Raw genomic sequence first — 27,200 nt, forward strand, 5'->3', positions numbered from 1 at the left:
TATCCTTTGAGTGATATCGCTTCCTCATATATAATAAAAAAGGTCAAAACTTCAGGTGTTGAAAGCATCTTAGGTATTGCAAGCATGGGTGCACACAATAATTAAGTGCTATTTAAAAAGCAATAAACAAGATGTGGATGAAAGCCATCTTTTCTGTTCAGGAAACCAACAAAATGCTATAATACGAGAAAACAGAGCTCCCTCTATTGGTGAGATTCAGTATTACTGCTTGAAAATTTACAATGAACGCTGAAATAAAATTAAAATCAGAAAATTAAAAAAAACTTCTTTAGGATATTCGAGATACGCATTTTGGCATAATACAAATTTATACTATGCAAAACAATTCCCAAAGCAAAGTGAAATTACTATTCTGCATGTATTTCTTTCAGGGTTGTAGGAAGCTAGCTTGTGGAAGTCACAAAATATTTATGATTGCCTCTCTAATATTTATTAAATCTGGAACGTTTAGTCTAAGGCTACATTCACACCTGAGCGTAGCGTTTTCGCACGTTTTTTACCGCGATTTACAGGCGTTTTTACAGGCGTTTTTTGTGCAGACGTTTTTAGATTGAATAGAGACCAATGGAAAACGCCTGTAATCTGCCCAAAAAGAAGCTCATGTACTTTTTTGAGCGTTGGGCGTTTTGCTCACAGCGTCAAAACGCTCAGATGTGAACAGGGGCCATTGAAATGAATAGGATTTGTCTTGTTGGGCGTTTTGAGAGCTGATCCTAGAGCAGAAAAACTCCCCAAAAACGCCCCAAAACGCCTACATGTGAACAGAGCCTAAGAATTCGACACACCATTAGACTACAGTATGGCCAATCTAATTAACATATAGTAGCTGCTGTGTATGCATTTTAAAGTTTGAAAAAGTATGTTCTATTTGGGGTCCTTTAGGTTCACAGCTAAGAAACACTGTTGTGAACTATGTAATAAAGTACTGGGAAAGAAAAAGTTGCCATAGCACTGACGCAGTATCTAATGTGAGCTTCTAATTCTACAGGTCTCACAATGCAGCTAGCCAACAACACACCTGGTCATTTAAGGGTAACTCCAATTTTGTGGGGAAAAAAAATAGCAATTAAAAAAAACATAGTTTATATACAATTACTACAAGTCCTATTGTAATTGAATGTTATTAAAAATTACCTTTCCAATCTGCAGCCACTGTGATTTTCTGTAAAATGCAATATGGTTACCTGGAGGCGTTTTGTTCACAGATGGTGTACAGAACGCCCCCCACTAGAAACGTAGAAAATTAATTTGCATTTTGTGTAATTGGCCTTCTGATTTTCTGCACGAAGATACAAATCAGATTTTGAACATCCCCTGCAACAAGACACTCCCAAAGGCAACTAATTGATAATTATGAAATCCATTTCCATTGGATTCACTCAGCACATGGACACAAACAATCAGCTACTGTATTTCTTCAGACCAACAAAAGGTAGCAATCTGCAACAAAGTTTGTAAAAATCCCTGCAATGTACGTAGATCACACGAAGGGGAATGTTTTTTTCCTCAACAAATGTGGAGTTACTCTTTAATGCGCTGCACCTAGCATGGTGTCTACAGCAGAGGTCTCCAAACTTTCTATACAAAGGGCCAGCTTTCTGTCCTTCAGATTTTAGGAGGGCCGTACTGTGGCCATTTGAAGTAAAAAATGCTACATTGTCAGTGGGATTAGACAATGTCTCAGGTTTGGTGGTGAATGGGAGTAAAAAAATGACATGGGGCCTGTGGCCAGGAGAAGGGAGAACAGTGCCCCATCATTTTTGTCAGTGAAAGGAATGAGCCCCATCATAGGCGGCTCTCTAATTAGGCAAATTAGGCGGTCGCCTAAGGCCTCGCACCTACAGGGGCCTCGTGGCCAGTGGCGGAGGGACAACATTTAGAAGGGCACAGTCAGGGAAATCTCCCAAGTAAAAGATTGCTTTAAATCCTCGGATATGAAAGTTGCAGCAGTGTGCTGCAGTCCCTTCACTGCGACTGCCAGGTGTCTGTTGTCCGCTGACACTTACCCCGCCTTCTCTGCCTGATCATGTAATCCTAAGATGTAGAGGAATCGGTGGGAGTGTACCTGCATCAGTATGAAATGACTGCACAGTCAGCTCACTCTGCTATCATCGGTTGTTGCTCTGGGAGGAGAGCTCTACCCTGGCTCCGGAACATAAAGGTAACCAGGCCCCGACTTGTCACTCTGCAGGCTGGTCATAGATTTGCGGTGTCTACTACGCAAAGGGGGTGAGGAGCCCCAGGGAAGTTGGAAGAGCCTTAGAATGGTTGGTGGAGGAGGAGGAGAAGAAGGCCCTGGGTGGCTGGGGGAGGAGAGGGTGGCTGGGGGAGAAGGAGATGGTCCCTGGGTGGCTGGGGGAGAAGGAGATGGCCCCTGGGTGGCTGAGGGAGAAGGAGAGGGCCCCTGGGTGGCTGAGGGAGAAGGAGAGGGCCCCTGGGTGGCTGAGGGAGAAGAAGAGGGCCCCTGGGTGACTGGAGGAGAAGGATAGAGCCCCTGGGTGGCTGGGGGAGAGGACCCCTGGGTGGCTGGGGGACAGAACCCCTGGGTGGCTGGGGGACAGAACCCCTGGGTGGCTGGGGGAGAGGGCCCCTGGGTGGCTGGAGGAGGAGAAGGAGAGGGACCCTGGGTGGCTGGAGGAGGAGAAGGAGAGGGACCCTGGGTGGCTGGAGGAGGAGGAGAAGGAGAGGGACCCTGGGTGGTTGGAGGAGGAGAAGGAGAGGGACCCTGGGTGTCTGGAGGAGAAGAAGGAGAGGTCCCTGTGTGTCTGGAGGAGAAGAAGGAGAGGGCCCCTGTGTGTCTGGAGGAGAAGAAGGAGAGGGCCCCTGGGTGTCTGGAGGAGAAGAAGGAGAGGGCCCCTGGGTGGCTGGAGAAGGAGAGGGCCCCTGGGTGGCTGGAGAAGGAGAGGGCCCCTGGGTGGCTGGAGGAAAAGGAGAGGGGCCCCTGGGTGGTTGGAGGAAAAGGAGAGGGGCCCCTGGGGGGCTGTGGAAGAAGGAGAAGGCCCCTGGGTGGCTGGGGAGAAGGAGAGGGCCTCTGGGTGGCTTGGGGAGAAGGAGAGGGCCCCTGGGTGGCTGGGGGAGAAGGAGAGGGCCCCTGGGTGGCTGGGGGAGGAGGAGAGGGCCCCCATGATGCCAGAGTCAGTTGCCAGGGAAGAAAGTGGAGCTGAGCCAGTCCTGCATTTCTGACATCAAAGCCAAACATGGTGGAGCTGGAGCCCTTTGCCCTACACAATGACAGCACCCGAGGTGGAAGGTGAGGGGTAGCGGGGCTGTGACATTGTATAGCATATGGAATCTGTATATTATTGGTAGTTTTGGTTGGAGTTGTCCTTTAGATGTTTCCCCCCCAGCTGTGAGGGACTGAGGAATGACAGCCCACTACGCTGGGACTTATAGTGCCCTAGAATGTGGAGAATAGTTCCAGAATAGCAGGCTGCCATGCCTTAGTCCCCATAGAGGGCACTACAAGTTTTAGCATAGCAGGCAGTAGTTCCTCAGTCCCCTACAGAGAGCAGTACAAGTCCAAGCATAGCAGTCTTCCATTCCTCAGGGAGGAATGGCAGTGCACTATACTGGAATTTACAGTGCCCTCTGTGGGGACTCAGGTATGGCAGCCTTCTGCAGTGGGACTTGTCGTGCCCTAGACTGTGGTGGACTGAGGAAGGGAAGTGTAAGGGGGACTTTGGAAACTCTGATGCAAGGGGGAGCTTCCGTGACCACAGAGTTCCCTTTTACACCAGAGTCCCCAGCTTTCCCTCTCAAATCAGGGTTCCCAGAACTCTCCTTACATCAGAGTCTCCAGCATTCCCCCTTAAATCAGGGTTCCCAGAACTCCCCTTACTTCAGAGTCCCCAAAATTCCCCCTAAATCAAGGTTCCCAGAACTCCTCTTACATCAGAGTCTTCAGAGTTCCCTCTTACAGTTTGAGGGGGAAACTCTGGAGACTCTGACGTAAAGGGGGCTCTCTGAAATTAGATTTAAGAGGGGGACTCTAATGTAAATAGGAATTCTGTGGACTCTGGTGCAAGGAGGAGATGCTGGGGGGAATCTGATTTAAAGGAGAACTCTTATGTAAGGGGGACACTGAACTCTGATGTAAGGAGGGACTCAGGGAATAATGACCTATAGGGAAATGCTGGGGACTGTGATGTAAGACATCATACATACATACATACCCGATGTTTAATGATCTTTGATTAAAGAAGAATTGGTTAGAAAAAAATCCTAGAAACTGTGAATTCATAGTACAAAGGTTAAGGCTCTTAATATATGCAATTTATAAAGTTAATTTTTATTGCTTGGATTATTTTTACCATTATGGGCGTGAGTGGGGCCTCATGTCCAAGTTTTGCCTTAGGCCTCACAAAGCCTAGAGCCGCCTCTGCCCCATCATTGGTGTCTGTGGGAAGAATAGTGCCTTCAATCTGTGTGTCCGCGAGCAAAGGGCTGCATTCGACCCACAGGCCACAGTTTGGAGATCACTGGTCTACATAAATAGAATGCAGGTGGCTAAACATTGCATCATTAATTGTAGTAAGCAGTAGATTAAAACTGTCAAGTCTACTGGCGTAAAACTACACCTCAAATTTTAACAAGGGAATGTGTCATTTAGTAGTAAAGAGTAATACTAAGTAAAGCATGGCATACAGTATCTCACAAAAGTGAGTACACCCCTCACATTTTTGTAAATATTTTATTATATCTTTTCATGTGACAACACTGAAGAAATGGGCCCAATTAGCCATTTTCCCTCCCCAGTGTCATGTGACTCATTAGTGTTACAAGCTCTCAGGTGTGAATTGGGGAGTAGGTGTGTTAAATTTGGTGTTCTCTCACTCTCTCATACTGGTCACTGGAAGTTCAATGGCACCTCATGGCAAAGAACTCTCTGAGGATCTGAAAAAAAGAAATGTTGCTTTACATAAAGATGGCCTAGGCTATAAGAAGATTGCCAAGACCCTGAAACTTAGCAGCAGCACTGTGGCCAAGACCATACAGCGGTTCAACAGGATAAGTTCCACTCAGAACAGGCCTTGCCATGGTCGACCAAAGAAGTTGAGTGCATGTGCTCAGCATTATATCCAGAGGTTGTCTTTGAGAAATAGACATATGAGTGCTGCCAGAATTGCTGCAGAGGTTGAAAGGTGGGAGGGGGTCAGCCTGTCAGTACTCAAACTATATGCAGCACACTGCATCAAACTGGTCTGCATGGCTGTCGTCCCAGAAGGAAGCCTCTTCTAAAGATGATGCACAAGAAAGCTCGCAAACAGTTTGCTGAAGACAAGCAGACTAAGGCCATGGATTACTGGAACCATGTCCTGTGGTCTGACGAGACCAAGATAAACTTATTTGGTTCAGATGGTGTCAAGCGTGTGTGGCGGCAACCAGGTGAGGAGTACACAGACAAGTGTGTCTTGCCTACAGTCAAGCATGGTGGTGGGAGTGTCATGGTCTGGGGCTGCATGAGTGCTGCCAGCACTGGGGAGCTACAGTTTATTGAGGGAACCATGAATGCAAACATGTACTGTGACATACTGAAGCAGAGCATGATCCCCTCCTTTCAGAGACTGGGCCGCAGGGCAGTATGCCAACATGATAAAGACCTCAAACACACCTCCAAGACAACCACTGTCTTGCTAAGGGTAAATGTGATGGACTTGCCAAGCATGTCTCCAGACCTAAACCCTATTGAGCATCTATGGGGCATCCTCAAATGGAAGGTGGAGGAGCTCAAGTTCTGCAACATCCACCAGCTCCGTGATGTCATGGAGGAGTGGAAGAGGACTCCAGTGGCAATCTGTGAAGCTCTGGTGAACTCCATGACCAAGAGGGTTAAGGCAGTGCTGGAAAATAATGGTGGCCACACAAAATATTGACACTTTGGGCTCAATTTGGACATTGTCACTTAGGGGCGTACTCACTTTTGTTGCCAGCGGTTTAGACATTAATGGCTGTGTGTGGAGTTTTTGTGAGGGGACAGCAAATTTACACTGTTATACAAGCTGTACACTCACTACTTTACATTGTAGCAAAGTGTCATTTCTTCAGTGTTGTCACATGAAAAGATATAATAAAATATTTACAAAAAATGTGAGGGTTGTACTCACTTTTGTGAAATACTCTATATATTAAATATGCTTTATTTTAAGTGATATACCTTTTTGGCCGTATCTGAAGGGTCAAATAAAAAGTAAACTATCATAAAAGACATACTAGTATAGGGGTTGCCATGGTTGATTTTTATTACCTGCCTGTCATCGCATGATAAACACAAAGCTTAGGGTGTATGGCTGTAAGTTGGTTCAAGGTCAGTCACCTACTAAATAGTGAAGCCACAGGATGAGCATTACAGACAAAAAGCAAGCAACTTAAAACAAAGGATTCATGATTATTTCTCATTGGTTGGTCTTAACCTACTTTGACAGTTATAAAATAATACAGTTTATGGTAAGCCATGTTTTTGTCTAGAATACGGCAACAGCCATACCATTCACTATACAAAGAAAACAGAAGTGCATTTCTCTATGCACAGAAACTGAACACAGGACTAGTCGAAGGGTTAGGTCCCTTATACACTCAGCAGTCGCCTGGTAGGGACAGGAACAGCATCCAGGCCCACTACAGATAACCTGTCAAAGTCTCTGGCAGGCTGTGGCTGGACAAGATAAGCACTATACAGAGTGGTACCGGTGTATAGGGCCCTGTCCATCCAGCTATGAGGTTCCAGAACTCAGAAGACCTGCATGGGACACACTGCAGCTTAACAGCCCATCATATGTGTTTCCATTTTTACATGTCTGTTTTTTGGGGGGGTTTTGAAGAAAATAATCATAAATGATAAAAGCATAAACAAAAAATATGTTTCTAAAAATGGCTGTAAAATAAATGGATATTTACGAACATTATCCATTTAAATCCAAATATGGAAAAGGACACAGATCTGTTCTGTTTTTTTCTGTTGACATAAATGGACTCAAATGTAAGCAGTGGTAAACAGATGCATGCTCATTAACATCCACCTGCCCTTTAACGTACATTGTGGTTCTGTCTGAATCCATCTGAAAAGACCCTTAGGACTTGTTCACACCATTGCGGTAGGACTGTGTTGGGCAGCTATTCCAGGGCAGTCCCACCACAAGACAAGGCAAAATGCATTGTCTCCAACCAGGCCACTTCACACCACTGCTTTGCGGCAGTGTGTGCTAGAAAAAAACCAAATAATGTTGTGCAAATAAAAAATTATTAAATTAATTAATTTGTGCTTAAATTATTAAAAACCCAAAATATTTATATGTGACATAATATTAAGTGGCAATAGTGCTAATAAAGTGGTAAATATAATATAATACTCATAGAAAAGAGAAAATATATAGATATAAAAGTCCAGTGTGCAAAGTGCAAAAAGCCAATAAACAAAGTCCAAAATGTAATCCTAAAGTGATCTGTGCTCCCAGAGAGAAGTGACCAGAGTGTCACAGGGGACAGCCAGCCGTGCACCCCCTTGTGAATGGGTGCTCACCTCAAATCCTTAAAAAGAGCGCATAGATTGTTATCCCAAAAAGATCATCCATCCATATCCTTCAGGGCTCCTCTCATTCACAGGAGTCGCAGCGTCAATCAATGCAGTATATATGCAAACAAAAAGACTTGCAATAGTGTATGAAATCCTTAAACAATCAGCTTTTATTAAATAAAGGTGGATAAATCTCACTCACATTTGTAGGTGCAACACATGCACTTGGACAATAGCATCAAGTAAACGGTGGAAATCGTGGTGGTATAGTGGGAGAGACTGCACAGCGCCGCCGGTCTCCACAGCGTGCGCCGATAGCGGACAGCCTCACCTAGACAATAGTGTATCGCTCCGTCCGTCCTTTCCCCTCCCCTACGCGTGACGACACAGGGATCACGTGTCTTCATCAGGGGGATATTTGTGCTTAATAATTTAAGCACAAATTAATTACTTTAATAATTTTTTATTTGCGCAACACTATATATTTATTTCAATTAAGCACACTATTATGATAAGTGGAGTGTCTGCGGCAAATAACTGATCGATTTAGAGCCTAATGGTCGCTCGCAGGACTTATTTCTTATAGAAAAAAACCATGGCATGCAGTACTGAGGTCGGCATGGCTGCATTCTAGCCCAATCACTGGTGTGAACAGGCCATCAAGCAAGCCATATATGGTTTAAAATGCAGTAGGTTCAGAAGGAACCAGCTGAATTCGGATCCATGTATGAGCAGGTAGGTGGTACAGAAGTCGATCTCTGTCGACTTCTGTACAACTAGCCTGTTGGAATATTTTTGCTCGATCAGTGCCACCTGCTATGGCCAGTAGTGCTGATGAGTGTATTCTAACAGTGGGGAAACCTCCCTGCCATCAGAATACAATAGCTCCTCAAAATGGATTCTTCCATCCACTTCGAATGTGTGGATGGGGGAAGCGATTAATTTTCTTTCGTTCAACCACAATCATGTATGGTCTGCCTTAGTTCACACTGCAGCTAATGTATTCAAACAGGTGCTCACTGGCAATCATAGGAACCACTACAGCAATAACAGTCCATGTAAAGAGAAAAGTCATTGCACATCTCTGCTTTATGGGTCTTCCATCACTTTAATAAAATAGCTAGAGACTGATAAGAATGTTTATGGGAGAAAAATATATTTTCCCCAGATGTAAATCAACACATCTCTGTTCTCATGGCCCTAAACCACCTACCTTTCCTGTATGTATCTACCCTGCAGTGGTACAGCTGTTTAACTTGGATGCACAATGTAACAGTGAAAACACATGAAGTGGAAAGTTCACATTAAGTATACTATGCGAATAGGATTTATATGTGTCCAGCGGTGCTGGGGACAAAAGGTCTGCACAACTATAAACCAAAAGCTACAAAGAAAGAGGAAATAACCGGAAAACGACATTCAGAAGACATGTGAAAATCTGACCCGGTTTAAGAGGCATCCCCCACCCAAATTCATTGCAACCAAACAGCTTCTCCCTGTGATCTACCCATCTGGTCATGGGAAAGTGACAAAAAGCTACTAAGAAATACAGGTTTTATCCTGACAACATGTGAATGAACAGACGTCAACTGTTCATCCTGACATCTGTGGGGGGGGGTAGCTGGAGCTTCTTTGAGGAATATGGTACAACACACAGGGCCCCTCCTGTTCCTGAAGAACATCTGCACCTGGTAGGGGCCACAAGGGTTTTCTATGTTTCTTTCTTTAGTTCTACATGGTCGAAGTTTGAAGAACTGCACTGCCGTCAAAGTAATGCAGCATGGCAAAGAAAACATTTTTGATGAGGTCATATCTGTGCCCTGACCTCAATTCACAGTACTCTGCAATGCAGCAAAGCCTCTTTTCAGTTTGCCAACAAAAAGGAGGGCCAAAACTGTCAGCCATTAAGGCACTAGTGCACCGATGTTGAACACTGTTAACATGGTCAGGGGGGGCAAAGACCTAATCAGTGTTCCACTTGTAGCCCTGCCTTGAGGGTGGCTGGATTTCTCACCTTTTTGGGTCCCCTGGGTTACCGATAGCAACTGTATGCAGAATCTTTGCACTTTACTTTGTGGCTCAGTCAATGAACAGTCTAGGGTTTGTTGTTTGTGTTGTTTTATTTTATATGGGGATGGGAGAAGGGATAGAGTGGGATACTCCAACACTTGAACTATTCACAATGCTGAGGACTTCTATCTGAGAACACGGCAAGGCGACAGCTTCATCCTGCAACTAGATGAATCTGAAGTACTGTCCTTTAGCACTTATCTTCAGGGCACTCGCCTAGTACCCCCTTTTCTATCCACCAGATGACACCCGTCCTCTGACTACTCTACTCCAGAGTGGCCCCCTTCCTGGTCAGGCCCTTAGACACGATCCCCTGTACTCGCGATACTGCTTTTCAGGTTCTCCAGTGTCTCAGCTCCTCATAGTCAGTTCTCCTGAACCTCTGGGTTCAGTTCCACACTCCTGGCTCACCAGGCCGACTGCCTGTGACAATACACCAACCACTGCAAAAGAGGAGGCAGCCACCACCCTCCTCCCGGGACTCTGACACCAGCCAAAGACCCCGAGCACATGTGCTCCTGGTTTTTATACCACACCCCACAATGCACCAAGATAGCAGTCTGTGCCAATCACTGGGGCTGTATCAAAGCCTGTGTGCCCATTGGTCAGGTTTCCTCCACTATCCAATGTGCCTCCCCATTGGACCAGTGGGTACACTCGCTCAGACCACATGAATCACACACTGAGCACACCGAGCAGACCTAACTCATAGATCCTGCTCTGTTAAGCAGAGTGCAATATAGAATTTGCCTGCTGCTCATCTGATAGGCAGACAGAGCCAAAAACTATACTCACTCTCTAGCACCTACCTAGGAGTGTGCTACACACTGCTCCCAATTTGACATCTATACATGTGTGGGTGCACAGCCCAAAACACAGTGTGAGTTTGGGGAAATGCACCCACAAAGCTGTCAAATTAGGAGCAGTGGTATATCCGTTCAGTTACTGCGTCCCAACTGACATCAATAGGACTGCCTGCATTGAACACCTGTGCATCCCTGTGCAAGTGAACCCGGCCAAACATGGGGGGACCTTGCTGAATAAATGATTTAGGTTATCTCGCTCAAGTTCTATGACTGAGCGATATGTTTGAAGTTTTTTTTAGGTTTATAATAATGTGAATGGCTTCAAGTTTAATACCAACAAAGGTGCCACGGCCATTTTTAGTATCATATCATCGTATGACTGTTTTATTTATTGATATCATTAATCTTGGTATTCTTGGTGTGCAGCCTACAATCCCATACTCCATTTTCCCCCTCTTGCAATATTGTTAGGCTCCATGCACACATGACGTTCAAAAACGTGTATGCGCGTTTTTGTAAAAGGACACCAGCTTACATTCAGCGTTCCACGCGTGTATGTGCGTTGTTCAGCGTTTAGCTTTTTTTGTGGTTAGAAGAGCTGCTCTTGAACTCAATTTTAGGGTGTTCAGACAACAGCCTTTTACACTTCACTGCTGGTAAACTTTAAAAATAATTCCATGTGTGAATGGACACATAGGATAAAATGGAGGGGAGTTAAGGTGCTGTTAAAGAAAAACGCCTAAATTCACAAAAACGTGAGTTTAACAGCTGCAGTGTGTATGAGGCCTTAGTGTTGAAACTGACAGAAATGGTAAGCAGGAAAAATAGATGAGCCCTCATTGCAAACTTCAATATATTAGCATTTTCACAATAGTGTCGTCTTGCCGCCATGTCATTGCTTTAGATTTGTTTGCATGTCTTCCTGGTAGGCAATCCCAATTTTCTTAGCCACTTCCAACCTGGAAACATAGAGATCTGGTCCCTGAGGGGAGTGACAGAGATCTGATCCCGAGGAGAGTGACAGAGATCTGATCCCGAGGAGAGTGACAGAGATCTGATCCCTGAGGGGAGTGACAGAGATCTGATCCCGAGGAGAGTGACAGAGATCTGATCCCTGAGGGGAGTGACAGAGATCTGATCCCTGAGGGGAGTGACAGAGATCTGATCCCTGAGGGGAGTGACAGAGATCTGATCCCTGAGGGAAGTGACAGAGATCTGATCCCGAGGAGAGTGACAGAGATCTGATCCCTGAGGGGAGTGACAGAGATCTGATCCCTGAGGGAAGTGACAGAGATCTGATCCCTGAGGGGAGTGACAGAGATCGGATCTCTGAGGGGATTGACAGAGATCGGATCCCTGAGGGGATTGACAGAGATCTGATCCCTGAGGAGAGTGACAGAGATCTGATCCCTGAGGGGTGACAGAGATCTGATCCCTGAGGGGAGTGACAGAGATCTGATCCCTGAAGGAAGTGACAGAGATCTGATCCCTGAGGGAAGTGACAGAGATCTGATCCCGAGGAGAGTGACAGAGATCTGATCCCTGAGGGGAGTGACAGAGATCTGATCCCTGAGGGAAGTGACAGAGATCTGATCCCTGAGGGGAGTGACAGAGATCGGATCCCTGAAGGGATTGACAGAGATCGGATCCCTGAGGGGATTGACAGAGATCTGATCCCTGAGGGGAATGACAGAGATCTGATCCCTGAGGGGAGTGACAGAGATCTGATCCCTGAGGGGTGACAGAGATCTGATCCCTGAGGGGAGTGACAGAGATCTGATCCCTGAGGGGAGTGACAGAGATCTGATCCCTGAGGGGCATCATTGAGAGATCTGATCCATGGGGGGGGGGGGGGGGGGGGAGTCATTGAAAGATCTGATCTCTGAGGGGAGTCATTCAGAGATTTGATCCCTGAAAGTCATTGACAGATCCAATCCCTGAAAGGAGACATTGGGAGATCTGATCCCTATGGGAATTATTAAGAGATCTGGTGACATGATGACGTAGACCACACCACAAAGTACTTTTGTAGTACTGCTGAGGATTGCATATACAAGTGTAAAAACACTGGTTACCATTGTAGTGCCAAGTCAGCATTGTCACCCACTCTAAGAAAGCTCAACGAGAGATGGATTTCTGGCATAGACAAGGAATGAAGAGGCTTGTCTACATCATTGTGTTAGAGCACGTCTTGTCTATGTGTCGGTGGTCGGCCTCTGTGGTGGAGGGAGTGATGTGACTCATCTTTGCTCTCTGACTGCAAGATCTTCTTCTCACTATCATCTCTTTAGAACTGTAATTTTTCTAAGCATTTATTCACGTTTGAACACTAATTTATATTTGTATTTATTTGTACTTGGAAATTGTAGGATAGCCTAACACTTTGTATACCAATCCTTTTTGTGACAAATATCTCACTGAAGTGTTTGCAGCTTATACACTTTTTTTTTTTTTTTTAATTTAGACAATATTTGTTCTGTCTGGAATACAGCTTTAAAGTAGAAGTAAACCCTCCTATTGTTTTCATCCAAGAAAGCTGCCATCTTGGCCTCTGTTTAACCACTTGCCGACCAGTCACGTTGACTGTACTGCGGCAAAGTGGTTAGTTATCGTCCAGCGACGTAGACCTACGTCGCTGGGCTCCTCCCCTTGTGGGTGGCGCGCGCGCGCCGCCGGAGGCTCGCTCCCGCTGTATTCAGTCGGGGAATTGAGTGTGGAGATCCGCCCGCTTGTGTAAACAAAGCGGGCGGATCTTCAAAGTGACAGACCGGGTCAGATTGCAGGGTTCAGCATAGCTGAACCTGCGATCTGTCCTTGTGTCACTCAGTAACCCCCCCCCCCCACACATGTTAGTAAGCACCAGGCATACATTAACCCCTTGATCACCGATAAAAATTAACCCCTTCCCTGCCAGTGTCATTTTTACAGTAACAGTGCATATGTATAGCACTGATTACTGTAGTAATGTCACTGGTACCCTCAAAAGTGTCAAAAATGTCAGTCAAGGGTCCGATCTGTCCGCCGCAATGTCGCAGTTCCGCAAAAAAAAAAAAAAAATTGCAGATCGCCGCCATTACTTGTTAAAAAAAAAAAAAAAACACCAAAAATGACAGAAATCTTTCCCTTAGTTAGTAAACGCAATAACTTTTGCGCAAACCAATCAAAATACGCTTATTGCGATTTTTTTTTTACCAAAAATATATAGCAGAAAAGAAATTGGCCTAAAATGATAAAAAATTTTGATTTTTAAATTTTTTGGGGGGGGGGGGGGGGGGATTTCATATAAAAAAATGTGAAAAATATTGTTATTTTTTCAAAATTGTCGCTCTTTTTTTGTTTATAGCGCAAAAAGTAAAAATCACACCAAAAGAAAGCTCTGTTTGTGGGGAAAAAAGGACGTAAATTTGGTTTGGGTACGGCGTTGCATGACCGCGTAATTGTCAGTTAAAGTCGCACAGTGCCGAATCGCAAAAAGTGGCCTGGACGTAAGACAGCAAAATCCTCCGGTGGTAAAGTGGTTAATCTTCAACTACCATGATGCTGCCCATGTGGTCAGGTATGACACCAGCCATTGGAGGGTTTGTCAGTTTGGTTGAGAGCACAAACAATGTAACAGTTACTTTCCCGACACATGCCAGGAATGTATCTGTTTTTGAAACCGTTAAGTGGATGGGTTTTTACATCCGCTTTAAGTGAAAATGTGGTTACACTTTGAACCAGCACTGGATACAATTCTCACAAATGTCTCATTATATATCTTACTTATTTCAGAAAAGGATCCAAGAAGATTCCAAGGTGTCACATCCTCGTGGGCGAAGCATAGCATCATGCTACGGTCCAGTAACTGCAAGTCCTCGAGAGTCACATCAAACTGATCGAGAATGTCCTTGTGACTGCATGGGGTTAGGTGGTCACTGTTGCTTTTCAGGAAGTGGGAAATACTGCAAGCTTTATCTATCACATAGTCTACTGTGGTGCACGCCACGATAACTGGAGAATAGCCATCAGTGTGCATACATACAGCCACGGTTAAGGATTCTGAGCAATTATGTCCTGGGAAAAGAGAGATACAAAAGACATTTACTTTTATCATTCTTTTTTTGAGAGTAGCTTTTACTTCTGTACGCTAATACAATAAAGGTTAGAGACTCAAAACAATAAAGGTGGCCATACACTGTACAATCTCATTTAGATCTGCCATCAACTATGTAGTGCAAGGGCCTGCCTGATATGATAAAAAATGGAATGAATTGTTCAGGTGTGACTTCCTGATACATAGGTTTGGTAAAGCTAAAAGAAAATTGTACAATCAGATTGCATAGTGTATTGCTAGCTTTACAGTTAGTAACTTGTTTGCAATATAGGTACATTTCAAGAGTTTAACCTGGCTTAAAGTGATTGTAAAGTCTTATTTTTTCCTATAAAAATAACATGTTAAAACGTACCAGCTCTGCACAGTTGGTTTTGCACAGAGCAGCCCAGGTCCTCTTCTTCTCGGGTCCCTCTTCTGTGATCCTGGCCTCTCCTCCCTGTCGAGTGCCCCCACAGTAAGCAGCTTGCTATGGAGGCACCCGAGCAAAGTCACAGCTCCCTGTGTCCATTCAGACACGAAGCCCCAACCCGGCCCCGCCCCTACTCTCCCCTGATTGGCTAGCTGACTTCGATTGACAGCAGCGGGAGCCAATGGCTCCGCTACTGTGTCTCAGCCAATCAGGAGGGAGAATCTTGGACGGCTGAGAAACTCGTTGACATCACTGGACAGAGAGGGATCTTGTGTTAGGGGAGCTGAGGGAGGCTGCTGCACACAGAAGGCTTTTTATCATAATGCATAAAAAAAACTTTCTGACTTTACAACCCCTTTAAGCAAGACTGATATTTCAGTTTTTAATATTGCATAGTGATTGTAATCACTAGCAGATAACTCCAACTATTCCTGCTGGAGTGCTCTTCTGCCCCCCCCCCCCTTCCAATTTTTCCTCCAGCAGCAATAACGGGAACGGGCATTTCGTTCTCTATAAGAAAATGTATGTTAAAGAATACAAGAGCCCACCTAATGCCTGGGGCAGATGGGCCATACAGTGGGACCTGTAAAAAAGGAGTTACTAGAGGCCAATCTGCTGACAGCCAAAAGATTTACTGCTTCTCAGGGGCGTTCAGTCTCCGGCATAAAGGAAGAATGCTGGAGGCAATTTACAGCACACACTCATTTCGGTAGGATAATTATGAATGTGGAATGTACGTTCCTTCCAACTTCCCTACAATTAAGTGCATTGCACACAGTTCTGGCATGGTGTTGCGGGCTTTACAGGGTAAAGTAGGCAGTGAGCAGGCAACATGTAGCCTCCTTACCACGTCAACTGCCTCCGCTGATTTTTAGAGAGTGGCATAGTCTGTAGCAAGTGTATAATTTAGCCTTAATGTTTGGAAAAACTCCACATGTACTGAAGCCAAAAGAACATCACCAATCTCATCTCAAATTATCACCCAAACCAACCCTGTTGCTTCTCCTAAGACCTCCTGCTCTCAAGTGCCCTTGTTTCCTCCTCCCATGCTCACCTCCAGGACTTCTTCATCCTCTGGAACTCTCTACCCCAATCTGCTATTTCCTACTCTGTCCAAGGTTAGGTGATCCCTAAAAAAATCATCTCTTTGAAGAAGCCTATCCTGCCTCCTCTTAACTGAACTTTTCTTTCTTTAACTCATTCCCACACAGCTATTACCTTTCGTACCACTTCCCTCTACCTATCAGATTGTAAGCTCCTTTGAGCCTAACCCTTTTGTCTTGGATTGTTTTGTAGCTGTACTGTCTCCCTTTATGGTGTAAAGTCCTAAATACATTCTGTATAATGATAATATGAATACTATTATTAATAATAATACCCAAACAGTGATGCTCCTAGTTAACTGCAGCGATTGTTCAGCCTATAGTTTTCCTCCTGGACCCTTCGATTTTTAGATCAAAGGATGTTGAGCCAGGGGGTGCTGACAGGGTCCCCTATGGCTCACATTTCAGACAATTCAACAAGATTTGGCTATGTATCAAGCCATGAATAGCCTGTATAAATCTCCCAGTGCTAATTGCGCCCCATATTTGGACACTTTCAGTGATGTCTGTAGCCAGCATGGAATCAACCCAGCCCTCAGAAAACATAAGTACTGAACCAGCCAGCATTTTTTTTCACAGGAAACAATCTTGCACAGGAAATAATCTGCTAAAGTGGTTGTTAACCCCTGAAATGGAAAAAGGAATATCTTTCTATATAGTGTGCCCTTGCTTCTTTCCGAAGCACCTAGTGTGATTTCTGTCTCCTCTCTCATTCCTCGGATATCTGAAAGAGTCACTGCTGACTTCTACCCCCCATCCATTCCCCCCCCCACCACACACACACACACACACAGACAGCGGGTGATTGACAGCCTCGGCTATGCAGATTTCTCCTATGAGACTGCATAGAGAGGTTTGTCCTTTCCCTCCACTTAGGTCTCAGATTACACTCAGCTCCCTGTGCTATGCTCTGCAGTGTGTGACATCAGATCCCTGGCTGCGAAAGCTGAGAAAAGCTAAGTAACACTCTGTTAACACTGGGCGACTTGTCAGGCGACTTAGGCACTTGACAAGTTGCGCTCCATTCAGTGCAATGGAGTCGTTCTAATTGCTCCGACTAGAAAAAGGTTCCTGCACTACTTGGGGATATCTCCAGAGCGGCTTGCAGTGACTTCTATTAAAGAAGTCGTTTGCAAGCCACGCTGAAGTCATGCTGTACAGGGTGGCTTCAGAGCTGGGCGACTTTGAAGCCACCCCCAGTGTTAACCGAGCCTTAAAGGTGTGCTTTCAGAGGGATGCAGATAAATAGGTACAACTTACATACAAGGATTTGTTTCATCTCTGTGTATCACCTTATTTTGTAACAATGTAGTTGTCAAAATCAAAGCTAAAAAAAAAAAAACTTCCTAACCTGGTAGAATGGAGCACAAAGAATTTGCATTGACACGTTCTGCGAATGCGACGTGTCGGTGACTGGATCCATTGTAAACAAAATAAAATTCTGCATCTTCTGGAAGGTGGAGGTCTTCAGCAAATTTTGCATACACTGTTATTTGACCCTGGAAAATAGAGAGGGTGAAAAGAGAGGATAAGTCACAGTTTTAACTTGACCATTAAGCACCAGAATTTATGAATGAGGACGCTTACCAACCAAGCTTTGCCTATAGCAATCAGGATTACTGAGAAACATAATACAGAAACGGATTGGCTAGTAAGGGCAATTATTAGAGATAAATCATGCATACATTTTGTAATAACATTAACTGTCTTAATTAAATTAAAAAATGAATAAAATAATACTGAGAGCAGGGATCAAACTGCTCTGATTGTCCATTAAAACTGTATTACCAACTACCAGCCTGCAACAGCATCTGGAAGACTCGTCTGCCATAGAAGTAAGTACTGGTCAATGATGCAGCCAAGCCACCAATTAGATTCATTCTCCAGATGTTTTCCAGGACAGGTTTAACTCAGTGACTTTGCAGCCGCAAAAAAAAGTCCCCACTTCAGACAAACCGTAAAAAAAAAAAAAAAAAGGTCCAGGATAGTGTCTTGTTATGTCTGATTAGGCTGGCCATACAATAGTAGAATTTATTTGGAAACATTTTTGTTTTTAAGAACATTGTTCAATTTTCTAACCGTTACCAATGTTCGTTTTCAACCACAGTAAAAAAAAAAAAAAAAAGGAGCCGGATGGAAATTTTTTCTCAAACAAGTGATTTTCTAACAGTGAATATGGTTTTTGTTCAGGAAATCAAAACTTTTTTTGAAGTACTTTCAACTTTCATTAAGTCACCAAATGTACTGATGAGAATTTTCGTGCGAATGCTCCTACGACTGATTGTTCGAAAATCTACTAGTGTTAGACCAGCTTAGTCACCCTCTGCAGAAAGACATATGATCTCTGATCTGGCACCAAGGGGCATATTTCTCAAAACATTGACCGGTGGTGAATCGCTGTCATTTAAAACACATGGCTCAGTGAATGTCTGGTGAATGTCAGACTCCTTGCTTTATATAGAGTATCTCACAAAAGTGAGTACACCCCTCACATTTTTAAAAATATTTAATTATATCTTTTCATGTGACAACACCAAAGAAATGACACTTTGCTACAATGTAAAGTAGTGAGTGTACAGCTTGTATAACAGTGTAAATTCGCTGTCCCCTCAAAATAACTCAACGCTCAGCCATTGATGTCTAAACTGCTGGCAACAAAAGTGAGTACACCCCTAAGTGAAAATGTCCAAATTGGACCCAAAGTGTAAATATTTTGTGTGGCCACCATTATTTTTCAGCACTGTCTTAACCCTCTTGGGCATGGAGTTCAGAAGAGCTTCACAGGTTGCCACTGGAGTCCTCTTCCACTCCTCAATGATGACATCACAGAGCTGGTGGATGTTAGAGACCTTGCGCTTCTCCACCCTCTGTTTGAGGATGCCCCACAGATGCTGAATAGGGTTTAGGTCTAAAGACATGCTTGGCCAGTCCATCACCTTTATCCTCAGCTTCTTTGGCAAGGCAGTGGTTGTCTTGGAGGTGTGTTTGGGGTCGTTATGTTGGAATACTGCCCTGCGGCCCAGTCTCTGAAGGGAGGGGATCATGCTCTGCTTCAGTATGTCACATTACATGTTTGAATTCATGGTTCCCTCAATGAACTGTAGCTCCCCAGTGCTAGCAGGACTCATGCAGCCCCAGACCATGACACTCTCACCACCATGCTTGACTGTAGGCAAGACACACTTGTCTTTGTACTCCTCAGCTGGTGGCCACCACACACGCTGGACACCATCTGAACCAAATAAGTTTATCTTTGTCTCATCACACCACAGGACATGCTTCCAGTAATCCATGTCCTTAGTCTGCTTGTCTTCAGCAAACTGTTTGTGGGCTTTCTTGTGCATCATCTTTAGAAGAGGCTTCCTTCTGGGACGACAGCCATGAAAACCAATTTGATGCAGTGTGCAGCGTATGGTCTGAGCACTGACAGGCTGACCCCCCCACCCCTTCAACCTCTGCAGCAATGCTGGCAGCAGTCATACGTCTATTTCCCAAAGACAACCTCTGGATATGACGCTGAGCATGTGCACTCAACTTCTTTGGTCGATCATGGCGAGGCCTGTTCTGAGTGGAACCTGTCCTGTTAAACTGCTGTATGGTCTTGGCCACCGTGCTGCAGCTTAGTTTCAGGGTCTTGGCAATCTTCTTATAGTCTACATCATCTTTATGTAGAGCAACAATTCTTTTTTTTCAAAGCCTCAGAGAGTTATTTGCCATGAGGAGCCATGTTGAACTTCCAGTGACCAGTATGAGAGAGTGAGAGCGATAACACCAAATTTAACACACCTGCTCCCTATTCACACCTGAGGCCTTGTAACACTAACCAGTCCCATGAAACCGGGGAGGGAAAATGGCTAATTGAACCCAATTTGGACATTTTCACTTAGGGGTGTACTCACTTTTGTTGCCAGCGGTTTAGACATTAATGGCTGTGTGTTGAGTTTTTTTGAGGGGACAGCAAATTTACACTGTTATACAAGCTATACACTCACTACTTTATATTGTAGCAAAGTGTCATTTCTTCAGTGTACATTGAAAAGATATAATAAAATATTTACAAAAATGTGAGGGGCGTACTCACTTTTGTGAGATACTGTATATGGCCCCAAGTGAAATAAACAATTGTTATTTATCAAACATCTAGGCAAAACTGAAACAAATGATCAAGACAAATCAAAATCTATCAATGAAAATGACCATTTATAAAATTTTTGTTATACAGTAAACAGGGGCACTTCTCTCTGTAGTCATCTGGTATCACACATACTGTACATTAGACTGGGTTCACATACAGCAGCAGAAATCCCCAACAAACGGTGGTTGTCAGTGGAACATTGCAACAAGCGATATCATTCACGGGACTCTACATTAGTCAGCATCCCAAGAATTCAAGCACATAATATCTCCTAGACACTGGCATGTCTAATAAGACTTGAAGACGTCACTGGCATGTACAAATAAACAAAAAAAAAAATGAGTTTCAACCATTTGAAATATTTGGTCAATAGCTGCTGCTAGACTGTGCGGATATTGTAGCGACATGTGAGCATATTTATTGCGCTTTCCAACAAAATATCCTAACAAGGGATTCCCTTCCGCCATGCCTGGCTACTGTTAGGACCCATTCAGACTTGTTCCCTCTTGGGTATGGTGTTAAATGCGCTTAGCAATAAAGTAGAACTATAGGCACATTTCTTTTTTCCTTTTTGATAGAGCATGGGAGGGTTATAACCCTTATCAGATTTTTTTTTTTTTTTTTACCATCTGTGTCCCATTGCAGAGTTTTTTCCTTCACTTCCTTTCCCATAGCCAAACAGGAAGTGAGTAGAAATCCCTGCAAATTAAGGGAATTCCTTGGGGGCCCCAGGTCACCAGAACTAGTGTCCCTACTGGAAGATTTCCACTCTACTGTGTTTCCCCAGAAAATAAGACCCAGTGTTCTATTAATTTTGGGTAAAAAAAAAAAACATTTATTTATGGTATGTACAATAATCTACATTAGGAGTCAGTATTTTTACATCATTTTAATTCCAAAAAAACATCTTGATTAAACACCTTGAAAAATTATGTAACCCTTTCTATAAAAAAACAAAATTATACAGGTATAAAAAGGTGCAATGCGTCTCCCTTTGTAACTGTATTATGTAAAATACCTTATTTACAGCACCACTGGGCGCTCACGTGACCTGCCTGAGTTCTTCTCCGCTCCAAGTTTCCCGGTGACTTCAGCTGGGAGGAGAGGAGAAGAGGGAAGAGCCGAGATCCCCGCTGATATCAGCCCGCTCCGAGCACTGAAGAGGGAGGGGCCACAGATGTCAACCGGGAGGAGAAGAGGGAAGAGCTGAGATCCCCGCTGATATCAGCCCGCTCCAAGCACTGAACAGGGAGGGGCCACAGATGTCACCCGGGAGGAGAAGAGGGAAGAGCTGAGATCCCTGCTGATATCAGCCCGCTCCAAGCACTGAAGAGGGAGGGGCCACAGATGTCACCCGGGAGGAGAAGAGGGAAGAGCTGAGATCCCCGCTGATATCAGCCCGCTCCAAGCACTGAAGAGGGAGGGGCCACAGATGTCACCCGGGAGGAGAAGAGGGAAGAGCCGAGATCCCCGCTGATATCAGCCCGCTCGAGCACTGAAGAGGGAGGGGCCACAGATGTCACCCTGGAGGAGAAGAGGGAAGAGCTGAGATCCCCGCTGATATCAGCCCGCTCCAAGCACTGAACAGGGAGGGGCCACAGATGTCACCCGGGAGGAGAAGAGGGAAGAGCTGAGATCCCCGCTGATATCAGCCGAATCCGAGCACTGAAGAGGGAGGGGCCACAGATGTCACCCGGGAGGAGAAGAGGGAAGAGCTAAGATCCCCGCTGATATCAGCCGGCTCCGAGCACTGAAGAGGGAGGGGCCACAGACGTTAGCCGGGACATGAGGAGAAGACCTCCAGTGGGTCACCGGCACTGTAAATAAGGTATTTTCCATAATACATTTACAAAGAGAGACACACTGCACCTTATAGCAGTATAAAAAAAACGATTACATTTTTTTACATGAACATTACTGGGGCTTACTTTTGGGGTAGGACTTATATTGCAGCCATCCCCGATAATCACACTAGGTCTTATTTTCAGGGTAGGGCTTATTTTCGGGGAAACACGGTATTACTTTTCTGGGGACAACTCAAAATTTGGGATTTTTTTTTACTTTCAATAATAATAAACAGGACAAAAAGAGAGAGGGGGGACCTCTGTAATGGAGGCACAGGCAGCCATAAAAATGGACAGGGGTTCTAATCCCTCTCCGCTCCATCCAAAACTGAAAAAAAAGTTTTACCTTACCTAGTTGTATTTTAAGGGGCAGCCTATTCAAATTGATGAACTGCCAACACACAAAGAAGGATTTTTTTTTCTGACAGCGTACCACAACACATGGTATTGCATTACCATGGGATGTACAGTGCCTTGCGAAAGTATTCGGCCCCCTTGAACTTTTCAAACTTTTGCCACATTTCAGGATTCAAACATAAAGATATAAAACTGTAATTTTTTTGTGAAGAATCAACAAGTGGGACACAATCATGAAGTGGAACGAAATTTATTGGATATTTCAAACTTTAACAAATAAAAAAGTGAAAAATTGGGCGTGCAAAATTATTCAGCCCCTTTACTTTCAGTGCAGCAAACTCTCTCCAGAAGTTCAGTGAGGATCTCTGAATGATCCAATGTTGACCTAAATGACTAATGATGATAAATAGAATCCACCTATGTGTAATCAAGTCTCTGTATAAATGCACCTGCACTGCGATAGTCTCAGAGGTCCGTTTAAAGCGCAGAGAGCATCATGAAGAACAAGGAACACACCAGGCAGGTCCAAGATACTGTTGTGGAGAAGTTTAAAGCCGGATTTGGATACAAAAAGATTTCCCAAGCTTTAAACATCCCAAGGAGCACTTTGCAAGCAATAATATTGAAATGGAAGGAGTATCAGACCACTGCAAATCTACGAAGACCTGGCCGTCCCTCTAAACTTTCAGCTCATACAAGGAGAAGACTTATCAGAGATGCAGCCAAGAGGCCCATGATCACTCTGGATGAACTGCAGAGATCTACAGCTGAGGTGGGAGACTCTGTCCATAGGACAACAATCAGTCGTATACTGCACAAATCTGGCCTTTATGGAAGAGTGGCAAGAAGAAAGCCATTTCTTAAAGATATCCATAAAATGTGTTGTTTAAAGTTTGCCACAAGCCACCTGGGAGACACACCAAACATGTGGAAGAAGGTGCTCTGGTCAGATGAAACCAAAATCAAACTTTTTGGCAACAATGCAAAACATTATGTTTGGCGTAAAAGCAACACAGCTCATCACCCTGAACACACCATCCCCACTGTCAAACATGGTGGTGGCATCATGGTTTGGGCCTGCTTTTCTTCAGCAGGGACAGGGAAGATGGTTAAAATTGATGGGAAGATGGATGGAGCCAAATACAGGACCATTCTGGAAGAAAACCTGATGGAGTCTGCAAAAGACCTGAATGCCCAAGTCAAAGTCCAGACCTGAATCCAATCGAGAATCTGTGGAAAGAACTGAAAACTGCTGTTCACAAAAGCTCTCCATCCAACCTCACTGAGCTCGAGCTGTTTTGCAAGGAGGAATGGACAAAAATTTCAGACTGATAGAGACATACCCCAAGCGACTTACAGCTGTAATCGCAGCAAAAGGTGGCGCTACAAAGTATTAACTTAAGGGGGCTGAATAATTTTGCACGCCCAATTTTTCAGTTTTTTGTTAAAAAAGTTTGAAATATCCAATAAATTTCGTTCCACTTCATGATTGTGTCCCACTTGTTGTTGATTCTTCACAAAAAATTACAGTTTTATATCTTTATGTTTGAAGCCTGAAATGTGGCAAAAGTTCGAAAAGTTCAAGGGGGCCGAATACTTTCGCAAGGCACTGTACTGTGCTGAAATGCACGTGCATTGGAGGTGTCGATGAAAATGAATGAGAACGCAGTTGCAGTGCATTGTTCACGGTAGCGTAATGCACTGCAACTGAGAGGAGTGAATGGGCCCTTAGCCCTTACAGTCATGCAAAAAAGGATAACACTCAAAGAAAATTGCAGACTTTCTCAACATATTTACACAGGAAAACATTATATCTTTATTCAAATAGTGCCTACAGATAAAGCTGATATACTTGGATAAAAACACATGAAAGTTTGCTTTAAATCACTTATTCAAAAAAAAAAAATATATGAATAGATGTAATGGTGTACTGTGGAAAAAGTAAGTACACCGTTGGTCTCAGAAGCTGTTAATAACCCCTTTAGCAGAAATGACAACACAAGTGTTCTGCACAACTGCCCACCAGTTTTGATATCGAATTTGTGAAAATGTTGACCATGATTCCATGCAAATTTTCTTCAGTTGTACAATGTTTATGGGTTTCTTTGCATAAACTGCCCCTTATAAATCCCTTCACAATAAGTCAGTGGGATCTAGAATTTGACTAGGCAAGGAAAACTGGGCAAAGCCTTTATTTCTTCTTCTTGAGATATTCTTTGTGGATTTTCTTGTGTGCTTCAGATCATTCTATTAAAAATCCATTTAACTTCAACTTTCAGACAGACAGCCTCATATTCTCATTAGGCACACTTTCACGGGATGCAGAATTCATAGTGGGTTTGATGACTGCAAGTTGTTCAGGTGTTGGAAGTGCAACAGCATGTATTATGCAGTCCAAACTATAGATGGCACTGTAGTGATTATACTAGCATCTGTGTGTTTACATACAGTATGCTTGTATATTCTGCATAGAAAGAAAGTTTGTTTTTTTCTCTCTGCTCTCTCATGTAATGCTGTTCTCACACATGTATGCTGTTCTCCTGAAACTTAAATCGGAAAAGCAAACACTGCACCAGGTAAACTGGAATAGCAAAACACTGCACCAGGTAAACTCACCCTATGTCATCCCATTCACTGTGCAACTGGGAGCCAATCAGATCCGTGATCGCAAGAGTCCATGAATCCAAAAGACAGAGGATCACTGCACTCCGAAATGTCAGATACTTTCAATCTTTATTATATAAAATCCATAATATCAGAGTTATGATTAAGCGCTAGCTGTGTGAAATGCGTCATCCATTGCTGTAATCTTGCATGTAGGAACTGTGATGTCGGTGTATTATGGATTTTATTCAACAATGATTGCTCTGACTTTTTCAAGTGCGATTGTCTTTTGGACTCATTCTGTTCTCCTATGCAAAGCTGAATTCTACATTCCTCAATATCTCAGTGCCTCATCTTATCACAGCATGAGGTTCTTCTTCTAAAGTGCTGTCAGTTTGCACCAAACATGTCTTCTGTAACTATAGCCAAACAACCCATCAGTCCATAGCACATTTCCAGAGGCCTAGTCTTTGCCTACTGTATATATTCAATAGCAAACTGTAGTTTGGCTGTAATGTAAGACTAAGGTTTTTTTCCTGACACACTTCCCATGCTGGTTATATTGGTGCAATAAATTTCTGATTGTAGATGCATAACCTTTGACACCAACTGTTGTAAAAGTTAGCTGCAGATCCTGCAAATGAAGGTTTGGGGTTCTGGGAGCATTGGTCATCTCTTGAGCTGGGTCAGCCAGTCTTGAACACATTAGCAGTCATTTGAAATCTTTGCCCTTTAAATTATTTTCCTTACAGTGAAATTATTGATTTAAAACATTTGTCGATCTTTTTAACCAGTTACTTTTTAAAAATTTTTAATTTACATCAAAATCAGCATTTTTTGCTAGAAAATGACTTGGCCCTGGAGAAGAAAATGGTGGCAATTGCAATTATTTGTGTGTGTTAGTTGTACAAGCAGTATTGGATACACTAACAAATTGAAGCCAAACTCCAGCTCACATGGAAGTTACACAAGCAGTTACAGTAACAGTTTTTTTCTTTTGGGATAAAGGTTTTACATGAATAAATAAAAGCTGATCATTGTAAGCACCCCTGCTAGTGCTAAATGGTTTGTCTCAACACTCTGATACATTTGCAGGAGAGCTTACTTGCCAGATCACTAAGTGAAAATAAAAGGAAGAAAGCCTTAGAAAACTAATGTAGCCATTGGTAAAACAGTTGCCATCACATCTAAGAATTAGTAAATTGTAATATAATAAATTATTGTTTTTACCACTAATATCATTTTAAAAGACTTTACAGGTTATCAGGTTAAAAAGTTAACTGAATTATGGCCCTAGAATTATTGCTCTCAATCCAGCATTTGCAGCAATATTCCACGTGTGGTGCAACCGATATATATACCTCAAATTTTTTTGTACATTTTATTTTATTTAACTTTATTGCCATCGCAAAAGGGCTATCAAGCTTGCTATGTGATAGCATGGGCAGGTGACAGGTACTCTTTATGTAGACATCAGGGGTCTATTAGACCCAAATGTTTCCCCTGCCCTTCACTGCAGTTAATACTGCACAGATCAAATGACAGCTCTGAACCTGGAAGTAACAAAACATTTAACAGGCTGGCCATACCAGTGTTCATTTAAATCGACTAAAATGTTTTCGTCAACAAAATAACACAATTTTTGTCGACTAAAATAGGACTAAAATCAAAACAATTCAGATGACTAAAATACGTCTAAAACTAAAATAGCATTTTAGTCATAAAACTAAAATACGACTAAAACTAAAATGGCATTTTAGTCATAAGACTATAACTAAAACTAAATTGAAAATTGACATCATCAAAATTAACACTCCTCTGCTGGCCAATTCTAAATCGGCAACGCAATTCCATCCAGATCCTGTAATAATAGCACATTAAAGTTTAAACATGTATTGCACCACCGCATAAGTAAGGGGTATCTACTAAGCTGCTGAAAACTAAAAAATGAAGAAAAAGGCTTTTATTATATTTTTCTCTAATATTTAATGTTGGTAATATATTCAGGTAATATGTACAATGACATTACTGCCAATGGAGTTTACACTTTTTTTTTTTTTTTTGTATTTTAAAGTTGCACTTCGGTTTGTCAAAAAGCAATATTTCTGTTTGTTTATGAAACTTGGTTTTATTTAGAAAGACGTTATATATCACAATGGCTAAATCTGTGTCTGTAGCGCGTGTTCAAACCTTATAATAACATATTATTAGATTTTTGCTCCAGAAGTATACAATCATTTGGAAATGC

The 27,200-nt window shown here is 43.3% G+C and overlaps 1 protein-coding gene across 1 annotated transcript in view; it reads right to left on the minus strand.

The window, feature by feature from the left end:
• ARHGEF28 (Rho guanine nucleotide exchange factor 28) overlaps positions 1-27,200 on the minus strand; it is a 354,612-nt gene that overhangs the window by 224,027 nt on the left and 103,385 nt on the right. Inside the window, exons 3-4 of the mRNA XM_082272798.1 lie at positions 17,364-17,511; positions 14,170-14,460 (exon numbers count right to left, since the gene is read on the minus strand). Coding sequence (XP_082128924.1) covers positions 14,170-14,460; positions 17,364-17,511 — 439 coding nt within the window. The remainder of the gene's footprint in view (positions 1-14,169; positions 14,461-17,363; positions 17,512-27,200) is intronic.

This window comes from Pelophylax lessonae (assembly GCF_965119305.1).
Source record: "Pelophylax lessonae genome assembly, chromosome: 1".
Classification (NCBI taxonomy): domain Eukaryota; kingdom Metazoa; phylum Chordata; class Amphibia; order Anura; family Ranidae; genus Pelophylax; species Pelophylax lessonae.